Raw genomic sequence first — 15,307 nt, 5'->3', positions numbered from 1 at the left:
CAGAGAAGCACATGGATCAGACAGAAACTCCTCTTAGAGGAGAATCCATCGATAGAGATACTCTAGGCTTCAGTTAAAAAAAAGAGGAGGGGAGGTACCAAACGGTGGGCTAGATCAGACAAACAATCACGTATAAAAGAATCTAATACATCTGGGATGGGAAGACACATAAGCAGAGGCAAATCTTTAAAATGCTTCTACACAAATGCTAGAAGTCTGACTAATAAGAACTAGAACTGACTAATAAGAACTAGAAGGTGAACTAGAGGACCTTTTGTAGTAGAGGAGGAAATTGACATAATAGGTATCACGGAAACCTGGTGGAATGAAGACAATGTATGGGACACAATCATACTAGGATATAAAATATATCAGAACAATGGAATTGGCTGTGTGGGTGGTGGAGTGGCACTGCATGTGAAAGATAACATAAAATCAAATGAAATAAGAGTTTTAAATGAATCAAAATGTTCCCTAGAATCACTATGGATAGTAATTCCAAGCTCTACTAATAATATAGCAGTAGGGATGTATTATTGACTACCTGATCAGCACAGTGATAGTGACATTGAAATGCTAAGGGACATTAGAGAGGGTGCCAAAATAAAATGCTCAGTAGTAATGGGGGATTTCAGTTATCCCCATGTTGACTGGGTACGTGTCACATCTGGATGAGATACAGAAATAAGATATCTTGATGCTGTTAATGACTGCTTCTTGGAGCAGCTGGTACGGGAACCCACAAGGGGAGAGGCAATTCTCAATTTAGTACTGAGTGGAGCACAGGATCTGGTCCATGAGGTCACTATTATAGGACCGCTTAGGAATAGTGATCTTAATGTAATAATTAATATTCCTGTGGTGGGAAGAACACCTCAGCAGTCCAACACTCAAGCATTTAATTTCAAAAAGGGGAATATTGCAAAAATGAGGAGATTAGTTAAACAGAAATTAGAAGCCAGAGTGACTAGAACAAAAGCCCTGCAAGCTGCATGGAAGCTTCTCAGACACTATAATAGAGGCCCAAATTATAAAAAGCATACTAAGAGACCGAAAAAAGAGCCACCATGGGTAAACACCCATGTAAAACAAGCAGTGAGGGATAAAAAGGCATCTTTCAAAAAGTGAAAGGCTAATCCTAGTGAGGAAAATAGAAAGGAACATAAACACTACCACATTGTGTAAAACTTTAATAAGGAAAGCCAAAAAAGATTTTGAGGAACAGCTAGCCAAAAGCTCAAAAAGTAATAACAAAATGTTTTTTAAATACATTAGAAGCAGGAAGCCTGCTAAAAAAAAACAGTGGGTCCCCTAGACAATGCAAATACAAAAGGAGCAATCAAGGATGATAAAGCTATTGTGGAGAGATAAAATGATTTCTTTGCTTCAGTCTTCATGGCTGAGAATGTTGGGGAGATTCCCAGACCTGCATCGCTTTTTGTGGGAAATGAAACTGAGGAACTGTCCTGGATTGAAGTATCATTAGAGGAGGTTTTGGAACAAATAGATAAACTTAATGTTAACAAATCACCAGGACCAGATGACATTCATCCAAGGGTTCTGAAAGAACTGAAACGGGAAATTGCAGAACTGTTAACACTAGTTTGTAACCTGTCCTTTGGATCAGCTTCCGTACCTAATGTCTGAAAGATAGGTAATGTGACACTAATATTTAAAGAGGACTCTAGAGGGGACCCTGGCGATTAAAGACTGGTAAGTCTAAGGTCAGTTCTGGGCAAATTAGTTGGAACAACATTAAAGAATAAAATGTCGGGCAAGTAGAGGAACATAATTTGATGGGCAAAAGTCAGCATGGTTTCTGCAGAGGGAAATCATGTCTTACTAATCTGTTAGAGTTCTTTGAAGGGGCTAACAAACGTGCAGACAGGGGACATCCAGTGGATATAGTATACTTAGATTTCCAGAAAGATTTTGACAAGGTACCTCATGAAAGGCTCTTATGTAGATTAAGTTGTCATGGGATAAGAGGGAAGGTCCTTTCATGGATTGAGAACTGGTTAAAAGACATGAAACAAAGGGTAGGCATAAATGGTAAATTTTCCAAATGGAGAGGGGTAACTAGTGGTGTCCCCCAAGGGTCAGTCCTAGGACCAATCCTGTTTAATTTATTCATAAATGATCTGGAGAAGGGGGTGAGCAGTGAGGTGGCAAAGTTTGCAGATGACACTAAACTGTTGAAGGTAATCAAGACAAAGGCAGACTGTGAAGAACTTCAGAAAGGTCTTATCAAACTGAGTGATTGGGCAACAAAATGGCAAATGAAATTGAATGTGGATGAGTGTAAGGTAATGCACATTGGAAAAAATAACCCCAACTGTACTTACAATATGATGGGGATTAATTTAGCTATAACTAATCAGGAAAGAGATCTTGGAGTTATTGTGGACAGTTCCTTGAAAACATCCACACAGAGTGCAGAGGCAGTCAAAAAGGCAAATAGGTTGTTAGGTGTTATTAAAAAAGGGATAGAAAATCAGACGAGTATCTTACTGCCCCTATATAAATCTATGGTACGCCCACATCTTGAATAGTATGTATGGATGTGGTCTCCTCACCTAAAAAAAGATATCTTGTCATTGGGAAAGGTTGAGAAAAGGGAAACTAAAATGATTAGGGGCTTGGAACAGGTCCCGTATAAAGAGAGGCTAAAAAGATTGGGACTTTTCAGTTTAGAAAAGAAGAGATTGAGGGGGACATGATAGAGATATATAAAATTATGACAGGTGTGGAGAGGGTGAATAAGGAGAAGTTATTTACTTGTTCCTATAATACAAGAACTAGAGGACACCAAATGAAATTAATGAGTAGCAGGTTTAAAACTAATAAAAGAAAGTTCTTCACCCAGCACATCGTTAACCTGTGGAACTCCTTGCCAGAGGAGACTGTGAGGGCTAGGACGATAAAAGAATTTAAGAAAGAGCTAGATAAATTCATAGAGGTTAGGCCCATAAAAGGGTATTAGCCAAGGATAGGAATGGTGTCCCTGGCCTGTGTTTGTCAGAGACTGGAGATGGATGGCAGGAGACAAATCGCTTGATCATTGTCTTCAGTCCACCTCCTCTGGGGCACTTGGCACTGGCCAGTGTTGGCAGACAGGCTACTGGGCTGGATGGACTTTTGGTCTGACCCAGTATGGCCGTTCTTATATCTTCCATTAGAAACTCAGGGCATGTTTGAGAGAGTGCACCGCTGTGTAAACAATAGAAAGAAGTCATGTTAAATGACCAGATGCCTGCTTCCTAATTTTTAAGTAGTTTATGTTGTTGTGCAAATATTGTTCTCTAACTGCTGGATTATGTATAGAATATTTAGTTTCTTAAGGATCATACATCAGCTGTAAAATGTTAAATATTTAATTGTGCTTTCTGCTTCTCAGAAAAGGGTTTCTGTATGAGAGGAGACATGTGTCCTTTTGATCATGGAAGTGACCCAGTAGTTGTAGAAGATGTGAATCTTCCTGGCATTCTGCCTTTTCCAGCACAACCCCCTGTTGTTGAAGGACCTCCTCCTGGACTTCCTCCCCCACCACCAATTTTAAGTCCTCCTCCTGTTAATCTTAGACCTCCAGTGCCACCTCCAGGCCCTTTGCCACCTAGTCTTCCACCTGTTACAGGTAATAAAAGTTCTTAACATGCAAATTACCTTCATGTTGTTTGGATTGTATTCAATATTTAATTGATTAAAATGACATTAGGTAGGTATTTTTAAAATGTTTTTTGGACTCTGGATTGCATATCTTAACCTGTGAACTCTGCACTATATTTGTGTTATTGTTGGTAAAACGGATTCTTCTCATGGCAAATTGTTTCAGTTAGAATGGCTCTAATGATACTATCCTTTTAAAAAAGCTGGTTTCCAACCTCCAGCAACCAGCTTCTCAGAAAACTTTAGAATCCACAAAGCACTTTGGGAGCCTTTCATTTGAACTAATTTGAAAGAAGACAGACAGCTTCAAAAGTTACTTCTATTTTTACTTGGGATGCCCAAGTGGGACATGAATTGTTCATTTGGAAATGACCTCAAGAGGTCATCGAGTCCAGTCTCCTGTGCTCAGGGTAGGACCTATCCCCCCCACCAATAGACTTTTCTTTTTTTTTAAATAATCGGCCCCAGGCCTTGAAAAGACCCCCTCAGAGATTGAACTCACAACCCTTGGTTTACAGAGCCGGTGCTCCAACCCCTGAGATATTCCCCACATAAAGAGGATCGCGCGCAGCAGGAAGCTCGAGCCCATGAGCTTCCTCATTCTCTATTGAGGGAGCTAGCCAGACTCAGCAAATCCTTGGGGTAGCTAAGGATATGATGAGTGTCTGTTGATTAGTGTCTTTTTCCAGACCCAATATTTAATACTGAAATGATTGGATAGGCCAACATCATGTTAAAGCCTTTTCATGGGCACTGTAAGCTACTGGAATCCACCTGTCAGAGAAAAGCATGTGAATAGTTCAATTAACTTTCAAATTCTGTCCTCCTTCAAGTGTTCATAAGATCAAACTCACTCTTTTCCTTCTTGTATTGACTTCATAACATGACACTGTATAAAAAAAACTAAAAAAAAAAAGGTTAGATCTTACAAATTCAGTAAAATAAAGCTTCAGTCGGCTATATGGAATATAAGAGTTTGACTAGTCAAAATTGTTTAGACACATACCAGATACAGGGATAGCAGTTAAGGTAACTAGTTGCAATTAAGTAGAATGTTTGAAGTATTCTTAATCCCTTCTTTCAAACATATTTCTTTCACACACAGTGGTGGTCAGGATTGTTGTCCATTGTCTAGTAGTTAAAACATTAATGCAATATTTTTCTTTATTTCTGGTTTGACAGGACCACCGCCTCCACTTCCGCCTTTGCAACCTGCTGGCATGGATGCTCCTCCAAACTCAGCAACCAGTTCTGTTCCTACTGTTGTTACAACGGGTATTCATCACCAGCCACCTCCTGCTCCACCCTCTCTCTTTGCAACAGGTGTAGTACTAACCCTTGTCCCACAATCAGGTATAACTGTCTATATTTACTGCTCTCAGTTTTTGCAAAATAAAATAGTACTGGTTAATATAATTGTGGGAAAGTACTTAGATACTACACTTTTTTTTTTGGTACAGTAGGTTCTTAAATGTACAAGGTCACATTGTGACAGCAGTTTGAAATCTTGCTTTTAGAACATTAACTCTTCTGAAACTTTGCCTTCAGGTTGTCAGGATAGGAAAAATTCTTAAATTCATTTTACAAAAACTTGAGTTGGCTGCTCACTAGAGTGCCATTTCTTGTGTTAATCATCACAAGCATTAAGTTATTGAGAACTTGGATTATTGTATCTGCAAGTAATTTTAACAAAACGATTTTTTTATTGCCAGAAACATATGACACAGATGCCTATAATCCTGAAGCTCCTAGTATAACTAACACTTCACGGCCCATGTACAGACACAGAGTGCATGCGCAAAGGCCTAATTTGATAGGACTTACATCAGGTGATATGGATCTGCCCCCCAGAGGTATTGTGAAAGATTTTCTTATTGGTGGTCTTGGTTGTCTTGTATTAATTTAAACTGTGTAGTAGTTAAGATTTCTAACTTCATAACTATATTTAATGCTAGAAAGCTCTTTCTGTGTTTCCATTAAAACAAGTTTGTAGCTCTTGTTTGTTTGAACCTAGAATTGAGTGACAGGGAATGGATCACTTAGTGACTACCTGTTCTGTTCATTCCCTCTGGGGCACCTGGCATTGGCCACTGTTGGAAGACAGGATACTAGGCTAGGTGGACCTTTGGTCAGACCCAGTGTTGTCCTTTTATGGTCTTAGGGATCACTTATAAATATGTAAACTGGGAATAATCTATACTTCAGTGTTAACGAGCCATTATTTTGCAGGTTCAAGAAAGCCAGTACATTGGATCCTATTACAATATGGTAGCGGTCATATTATTTGCTTGTTATAAGTGATCACTTAATACTTCACAAGTAAACCATTATGTACCTGTCCACATGTAGGGAGGCATAATCCTGGTTCCACAGATGTTACAGTCCAGTAAGACAAGTAAATAGCAAGAATGGAAAGTGATGGTTACAGTCCAAATTCAGATCTGGACATTTGATGTGGGTCTAGGGTGGGGCTTCTCAGTCTGGCTACTCTTCCATAGTTGCAAGTTTCACTTTGTAGGTACAGTAAGGTCTCAGAGTACACGAAATCAGAGTATGCGACCCTGCTGTTATGCATCTGACCCTGATTTCTATAGTGAACCTGTACTGCAATTTCCAGTCGTGCTTACCTTGCTCCCCCTGCCTTGGCTCAACCCCCCTCAGCTCCGCACAGCCCCAGCTCAGCCGCCGCAGCTCCACTCATCACCCGTGCATAGCTCCTGCTCGCTCATCACCCCTCAGGTAGGCTTCAGCTCAACCTGCCAGCTTACCACCTGGACGCAGCTCCAGCTCACCCCGCACACCCACACCTGACTCTGGCTTACTACCACTCATGCACGGCTCCAGCTCACCCCCCACCGTGGTTAGGCTGCCTGCTCACAGCTCTGGTTGAAGCTGCCCCCACCCCGCGCAGCTCCAGTGCAACTCCCCTGCCAGCTCACAACCCACGTGTGGCTCTGGTTCAAGCCCCCCACCTCTCCGCACAACTCCAGTGCAGCCCCCCTGCTGGCTCATAACCTGCACATGGCTCTGGCTCAAGCCCCCCCACGCAGCTCCAGGGCAACCCCTCTGCCAGCTCTCAATCCGAATGTGGCTCTGGTTCAGGCCCCTTCCCCCTGGGTGGCGCGGCCCCAGTGCAACCCCCCTGCTGGCTCACAACCTGCATGTGTCTCTGGTTTGAGCCACCCGCCTCCCTTCCCCGGCTCCGCTCGGCTCCAGTGCAACCCACCTGCTAGCTCACCACCCACACACGGCTCTGGTTCTGGCTCAGCTCCCTGCAGCCCAGCTCACTACTTGGGCACAGCTCCGGCTCGGCTCCACCCCTCACCCCCCTGCAGCCCTAACCCACTCCAGGCTTAGCCCCCCCCACCACGTGCCTCCTATGGCCCCAACCCACTGCCAGGTTTAACCCTCCCCAACTGCAACCCACAGCCTAGGACTTACCCTTCTGCAGCGGAATGTGTGTTCTGCTGGGGAAAAAGCTGGACCCCCGCTTATTCGAAATTTGGGTTTACGTGAGGGTGTGTGGAACGGAACCCTTGTGTACTCTGAGACCTTACTGTGGTTATTTTTTGTGCTCTGTAGTGCCCCACCTGATATGAGCTCTTTCTCAAATTATGTGCTAACTCATGGAGTGTAATATAGGCTCCTACAAAAACAGGGGCAGGATCAGAGCAAGGTACCGAATGTTGGAAACAGGCTAGGTTCAGTCTTTGGCAGATGCCTTCTGCCTCCCTTGCCTTCAGTATCAAAAATAGGTTTTTTATTATACAGAGGTGAAATAAGGTTAGTAGGAAACATCCTTTATGGTCAGGATAGTCTTTAATTGTCAGTATGGGCATTAAATAGAATGCTGAACTAGTTGAGATCCTTGATTTGGACAAGAAAAGTGTCATAAGGTGTCGTGTAATCTCAGGGTAAAGTCAGTTAATAAGTACAACAAAAGTCTTACTATAACAAAATTCACAGAAAATGTAAATAAAAAGGACTATTTTCTTTCTTTTGCATACAGAAAAACCTCCCACTAAAAGTAGTAGCATGAGGATAGTGTTGGATTCTGAATCCCGAAAAAGATCAATTGGAGCAGGGGATGGAGCAGTTCCCCCAAAGAAAGCTTGGTTTGATAAGTGAGTACTCATCATTAAAACTATGTTCAGTTAAATAACCGTATTGGAATTCAGGGGAGCTCTTATTTCACGCTCTGAAATTAATTTGTTGAAATGTTCTTGGGCCTCTGAGGTAACTGTATATTCAGTAAGTCAGAGCATTCGAGCTTGAATAGGTGGTGCAGAAGCTCAGATACCTTAAAAATGAGGTGATTTAACATGACTCATGTTGTGGGCTTGAGATGCCAAGATTGATAACTTAGCATGAGATTTCATTTTATTTCCTTTTAAAAATAACTGGCCTTTAAAGGTTAGATGAAGTTGAGGGGTTTTGAAAAGTTATCTGTCAAGTGGGATTTTCTTATTTACCTGGGGGGTTATTCATTAACACTATATTGACTTCAGTATTGCCTTAGGCAGAGAAACATAGAAAACTAATCAATTCTGCTGATTTTTAACCAACCTATCATGTTTTCCTCATAAAAGCAGTTCTTTAGGGATAGGCGTTTATTAGTGTCAGATTCTTCTTGCATCAGACAGGATTTTAATTTTATATATTTAGGAGAAGTGCAGTGAAAGAACTAAACTAGACTATTTTCCACCAAGCCAGTGATTGTTTAAAAATATCAATGTCCTTAATTGGAGATTAACTTGATTTTTAATTTTATTGCAGACAAAATTTTAACAGAACAAACAGTCCAGGTTTCCAGAAGAAAGTGCAGTTTGGCAATGAAAATACAAAGCTCGAATTGAGAAAAGTCCCTCCAGAACTTAATAATATCAGCAAACTTAATGAGCACTTCAGCAAATTTGGAAACATAGTCAATTTACAAGTAAGAGCCAAAAATTCACTGTTCTGTGATAACTTATTGATGTTAAAGAAATCCATAAATAAGAAGAAAGTAGATGTGTTCTTCTTTTTAGTTTATAATTAGTGAAGGCCTGAATGCTTTTTTATTTTTTCATTTTTTTTTTTAAATTTTATTTTCAAGTAATTAACAATATAAATCTGGTACTGGGTTTTGATGGAAATCTCCGTGAAAGTCCACAGATCTAAAATAAAATGACAGTTTCCTTAGTCCTCAAATGAAGGTTCCAGGGGGTTATATTTTAACTGAGAACCAGAGATTTTTCATCTGTCACTTGTGGTAAATAATTTAAAACTCTTAAAACCAATCTGACCAAACATTCCTTTCCCTCCTTAGCTGTTTAGATTTTATATATGTTATAATTGTCCTATTTTCCCAGCCTTCCATAGTGCTGGTGGTTTGGTAGTTTTTTGTTTTATTTTTGGGGGGACAAGGCGCTGGAGGGGCTGGGTTTTTTGAGAAATAGGAAGTATCCAAGCCCTGAATTTCTCAACTAAAAACAGATAAATGCATTTCCATAGTTACATTATGGCTGCTTCCTCACATTGGCATGTACACAGATGACAGGTAGACTTTTTAACTAAGCATACTTAAAAATAGAAAATATGAACTGCATGTAGATATATAATGAGTATTCAAGTATAGTCACATCAATTGCTACTTAGAAATATACAAGTGAAATATCAATCTTATCTGTGCTTTTGATCCTAGTTTAAAAAAAAGGGGTTCAGTGTTGCCCTGTATCATGTTTCACTGTATATCCCATGTGTGGTACACAATCATCCTCCATTTAACCTAAATTGTCAAATTTTTGTGTGTACAGACAAATACTTTTCCCAACTTCACATTGTGAACAAGAGATCACAACATCCTGCATCTTTGTTTATATAGTGGTACTATGCAGAAAACCTATTCTGCATCCACTTTTCTACAGTGAGGCAGTCTACCCTCTCTCTCTTCTGTACACATACAGGAAACATAAGGCTGCCTTTACCTAAACTGTGTTCCTTAAATTCTGTATATCAAAGTGCTATAGTTTAAGTAAGTGTGATTCAGCAAGATGAATAATCAGATTATTTCTGGGTGCCCACGTTACTCCTGAAGTCTTTGGCTTTTATTCTTCAGGGTGTGGAAAATGAATTTATAACTAAGAATTAAAGTCAAACTGGTCTTTTATAGTCAGACCTGAAAACCACCTAAAGAAAATTCAAGCCAGTAGAATCTTCTGTACTCCGCTCGGCCTTCCTAGTGGCTATACTTTGTGCATTTGTGTGGAATATTAGGGAGTATGACCATTTTGCAAACTTCTCTCACTTTTGCCAACTTTTTTTTAATGATCTTTGGTATACATATGTTTTTGTTTCATTTTCCACTTGAAGTTGCTTATTGCCATTAAGGATGTGTATTTTTTAATTTCCCTGTGGGTTTTAAAATAGTGGGCCAGAGCAGAGTTCAGAAGTTCTCCAACAATCCCCATCTATCCTTGGCTTGCAGTATGTAGGAGATCTGAGTAGTTGCTGGGTACTCTCACTTCTCTTTCCATGTGGGGCTTAGGACCTCTTCTGTATATGGTTTCCTGACTTTGTCTGGTCCCTGAAAGCTTGTACATGTCTTCAGATTTTCTCAGGAGTATGAATTCCCCCATCATTACAAGGATTCTACTGTTCCTTGTCCTGTGTAGTATGCGTAAATTATACCTATGTGTAATTCACACTTGGTCACACTAAGTCACCCAACTTATTTGGTACCCATACCAGTGTTTTGGCAGAATCTGTTGGCCTTCTCATCACACGATCTATGACAGGGAAGAGAAGAAAGTGATAGTATGCAGTCAAGGTGTACACCATTAACTCTCTTAAACTATTCTGTCTCCATTTGCCAAACAAAGTTTTTAGCAAATTAACAATCTTTGCTGGAATTCCATAATGTTTCGGCATCATCCTCTCACACTTCTTTGCACCACAGACCCCTTCTGACAAGAAAATTTACTGCATGATGCTACTAAGGGGAAGGGAAAAGCGAGCTTGCGCTAGCCCCACCATCCCAAATGGTGGGGCCAAAGCCTGAGCCCAACCACCCTGGGCAGGGGAGCCAAAGTTGAAGCCCAAGTGGGAGGCCTGTAACATGCACCCTGCTTCCTAGGGCAGTAGCCCGTGGTCTTCAGCTTTGGGCAGTAGGGCTCAGGCTTTTCCTTTGGCCCCAGTCCCCCGAGCAAGCCTAAGCCATTCCTGTGGGTCCCAACCCACAGTTTGAGAACTACTATTCTATCACATGCTTTAGTAAAATCAAAAGTTTCAGATAATCTTCTCTTGGTATTCGAAGCCTTTCTCAACAGCTCTTTTAAAGGTGAAAATCTTGTCTGAGTACAGTTTACCAGATTGATATCCATCCTGTTACTGAATATTTTTTCATAGTAGTTTTTATCCTATTCAACATAATACAAAACACTTCTTCAGGTATTGATAGAAATGTCACCTCTCTGGAATTCTCACAAATAAATTTGTTTTCCTTTTTAAGAATTTTATATATGACGCCTCTTTTCTAGTCTTCAAGAAAGATCTCCTTTTCCCAAGCTATTCAGAGCCACTTAACCTGGTAATTCACCACCCTTTCCTCTCCAACTTTTAAGGTTTTCATCACGTATTTTACCATAATCTGATGGCTTACCACTTTTCAGTTGGTTGGGGAACAGTTGTTTTCTCAAGAGGCCACTAACCACCAGAAAAAAATTAATTAGGGTTCACACACAACGCTGGAGTCGGAGGGGTAGCTGAAGACCTCCCCTTTCTCCACACTGGGACAAATCAGCACTCATGGCTCCAGTTCTGTGGGGATGTGAGGATACAGGCTCAGTGTGGGACCAGAAATGGGGATTCAGGGTGTAGGAGTAGCAGTGACAAGGGATTAGGGTGTGTGAGGAATCCAGATAGCGTGTGTGGCTGAGGGGCTCTTAGAGCATGAGGAGACTTCAGGCTGTGGCCACAGAGTTTGGAGTCTGTACCTGGGTTCAGGGCTGGCAAAGAATTGGGGTGAGGCATGCAGGTGTGGGGTGTAGGAGGGAATTAGGAGGAGTAAAGGGACTTCAAAGTTGCCCAGGCATTCTGAAGTCCTGGCGGGTTAGCCATGGCTACGCATGAGCCGGCACCTTGAAGTTTAACACTTCGGAGTTGCCACGGGGGAGAATTAGCTTAATGAAGTGCTGCATATGCACCACAGCACTTCATTAATAATCTTCCGACACCTTACTTGCCAAACTGCCTTCAAAGTAGGGAGCTAGTGCAGACAAGTTCCATGTGTTTTGTTGGAGTCATTCTGCTTTCTTCTTACTTCCAATGTAGTTGTGGCTGCATCCACATTTGATTCTTTCAAAATTTGCCAATATAACTTTCTCATTATAAACATAGTTATGGAGCTGTTGTTGAATACCCCCTATTTTGCCAGAGGAGAAACTGTTGATTAATTTCTCTCTGCAACCTGAAATGTACAGAATTTTTTTGCTAAGCGTCTCTGTACATTCTACTCACTCTTCTTACATGTGTTATATATTGTTTGACTGATGTTTATTTTTCTATTGCCATCTAATCTATGCATCTTGGGCATTATAAAGCTATATATAATATAGTAACTTGAGAGATTATAAATTTAAAATATAGAAAAAGGAATCTTGGGAGGCATGATTATGGTGGAACATTTAATTATACATTGAGAAACTACTAATAAAATTTCTCTTAGGCTCGATTGTGTAACATATGTTTGTAATTGACTAAAAAGAGAACCAAGCTTATTATCCTTATTATGTGTCCTTGCATAAATAAATATATATACGCAGAAATCATGTTAAATCAGAGGACAGAGATACACAAGCCCCATATAATTATGCTCCATAAGTGTAGTTCTTTTTGGGAAAAAAAAAAAAAAAAGTAAAGAGGTACTGATCTTTATTAAGGACTATTTGTATCTACAGATGTCTGTTCTAAAACTGGTGTGTATATAAGTGATCTCCTATCGCTAACTATTCTTTGTTTAAAAACAGTGAAACTGATGTATAAAAACTGTGTGTTAAAAATAAATCCTTTGAAGCTGAAGTCATCAGTACCAAATACCTAATCCATAGTGAATGTAAATTGAAATCTTTTGACCTCCTGAAAATAGAGGTTTAGTTGTGATGGTGACAGGTGACTTGGAGTGTTGAGTGATAGGAAATGCTGTGTTCTGAGTTGGACTTCTCTGTATAAAATCTTAGGTTGCCTATCAAGGTGATCCAGAAGGTGCCCTTATCCAGTTTGCCACACATGAAGAAGCGAAGAAAGCTATATCAAGCACGGAAGCAGTATTAAATAATCGCTTTATTAAAGTCTATTGGCATCGAGAAGGCAGTGCTCCACAAATGTCAACTACCGTGCAGAAGGTAAAGGAGTTAAGTCTGTGCACTAGAATTTTATCTAATTTTGTTGAAAATTGATCATTATAATTCAAATACTGGAAAATAGTCAGGCTAGTAATTTTGAAAGAAAAGGAGTTAATACTAGTTATTTCTGAAATATTCACTTTTACAGAATCCATATTTTTATCAAGATTTCTGATGGGGTAGATTGATTTAAATCAAGGAGATTTAAATAGTTGATTTAAATCACAGCAATTTAAATGACCAAAAAAAAAAAAACCCCAAAAACCCCATCATTGGTTTAAATCAGATTACTAAAAAGGTGAGACTGTGTCTTTTTGAGAAAAGTTATAGAGTGGGGTTCCCTTGGGAAAGCTAAATTATGCTGAATTTATGAATGAATTTATTTATGGCATCACCATTACTATCTGTGGCCGTGATGTTGAAAAATAAGGGACATGTATTATGTAAAATAAAATAAGAAAATGACACTCAGTGGCAACTGGAAAGTCTAGATTTCTTTTATTGAGGCTTTTTCTGTGCTGTGTACTTGAGTGATAGATTCTAAACCTAGTTAACTAATTGAATCACAAGGATTAGGTAAGAGAACCTTTTAAATCAACATCCAGCACAACAAACAGCTTGGAAATGTACTTGTCAAATCATAATTATATTAAAAGGCATAGAGAGCAAGTTTTAAAGAATGATGCAAAGTGAATTATTTAAGTTACCGACAAGTTGAGCTGCTCAGCCACATCTTCATCCACATTATTTCTTCCCAAGAATCAGTTTTCCTTATGTATCATTCTTACAGCTAGGCCCTGCATCATATTCTTGCACTACTTATACTTCGTACATTTGCCTTTTTTACCCAGGGAACAAATTTCTTCAGAATATTCCCAGATGGGGTCTCCCTTATGCCCATTATCCATGACAGATTTTTGAGAGAGCAAGAGCGAGCTAGGAAGCTATGTGGAAGCTGAAACATGCCTTCCCTTTTTCTTTCCAGTCCACTGCACTGTACCTTTCTATGCTGCCTCTGTTCTTTCCTAGATATAATCTCTGAGTACAGCTACACTTGGTAATAAAGTTGAATTCATTAAAGTTGATTTTTTTAACACTAGATTTTATAATGTTGAAGTTGTGTCCACACTGCTCACAAAGTTGATTTAGTGTGTCCCCGTTAAATTGCCTAGTTTGACTGCAGCAGCAGTGCATTATGGGCACCTGTCTCTCAGTTCCTGCATTCCAGTTGCGTTTTGGGTTTTTGTGCCAGTGTCTTGTGGGAGAAGAAAGTCACTGCAAGTTTTTCTGGGTGTCTGATGTCATCATCCCAGAGTGCATTTTTCTCACTGCCCACTGAAAAAAAAAAATGGGAAGAGAACGTTCACGCTGATTTTATACTGACTGCAACACACCATTACAAAGGATCGACAGACGCTTCAATCTTTGGCGCAGTGTTTTCTGATAACTTCGCATGCTATGATGCAGTTCTTCGAGTGATTGCTCATGTGCATTCCAATTTGGGTGTGTGCTGGTGCATGCCCAGTTGCCGGAAGTTTTTTGCCCTAGCCAGTAGCCCTTGGGTCGGTGTGGCACCCCCTGGAGTGGCACTCATATGGCAGTCCATATATGTATTGCCTGGTCCACCCCACACCCCTCAGTTCCTTCTCACCACGCTGTCGCTTACTGGAGCTCCCTCATCGTTGAGTGTTTGCTGGTAGTCTTTATTTTTAAATTAGTTGGTGGTTAGTGAAAACAGTTTTTAATAGTTGTCATTCATTTGTAAATTGTTCCACTTAGCATTTAGTGAGCTGAGGCAGGACTTTTGCCGCCCCGCAGCGCCAGGGGATGTCTGGCAGCCTGAGATTTAAAACCTGCTCAAAATGTGGCAGATGAATGCCCAAAAGCGACCTGCATAGGGCTTGCCTGAGCTGCCTCTGTGAGGCCCACCTCTGGGAACGCTGCTGTATATGCAAGGTCTTCAAGCCTTGGACTTTGAAAGACAGAGCTCAACGGCTGAAGATACTACTAGTGGAATCAGCCTTGCGCCCAGACATTTCCCCAGCTGGAGCTCAGAGCGGTGCATCGTTGGTGCTGTCGGAAAGCTCCCGGTGACGAGAGCAGGACTCGGTGCCTAGCAGCCCACAGCGCCATAAGAACCAGTCTCCGGTGCCTCGCAAGAAGAGGAGGTGGGACCGGAGTCGATCCCAGGGGAGGAGGAGGCGACGACAATCCTCAGGAGAGTCCGCTAGATGGCACAGTGACTGGGGTCATGAAGTCCG

General features: G+C 40.7%; 1 protein-coding gene across 5 annotated transcripts in view; it reads left to right on the top strand.

The window, feature by feature from the left end:
* Positions 1-15,307, top strand: part of RBM26 (RNA binding motif protein 26) — a 115,635-nt gene that overhangs the window by 26,519 nt on the left and 73,809 nt on the right. For 4 of the 5 annotated variants that reach the window (XR_012644866.1, XR_012644867.1, XR_012644868.1 and 1 more), the window contains exons 7-12: positions 3,398-3,634; positions 4,849-5,019; positions 5,379-5,519; positions 7,676-7,790; positions 8,443-8,602; positions 12,882-13,046. Coding sequence is in view for 2 of the 5 variants with exons in the window: in XM_074989104.1 (XP_074845205.1) it covers positions 3,398-3,634; positions 4,849-5,019; positions 5,379-5,519; positions 7,676-7,790; positions 8,443-8,602; positions 12,882-13,046 (989 nt within the window). In the remaining 3 variants the exon portion in view is untranslated. The remainder of the gene's footprint in view (positions 1-3,397; positions 3,635-4,848; positions 5,020-5,378; positions 5,520-7,675; positions 7,791-8,442; positions 8,603-12,881; positions 13,047-15,307) is intronic. The other variant, XM_074989110.1, reaches the window with a different exon arrangement.

Source organism: Carettochelys insculpta, chromosome 1, assembly GCF_033958435.1.
Source record: "Carettochelys insculpta isolate YL-2023 chromosome 1, ASM3395843v1, whole genome shotgun sequence".
Classification (NCBI taxonomy): Eukaryota; Metazoa; Chordata; order Testudines; family Carettochelyidae; genus Carettochelys; species Carettochelys insculpta.
This window is presented reverse-complemented; position numbering and strand designations above follow the sequence as displayed.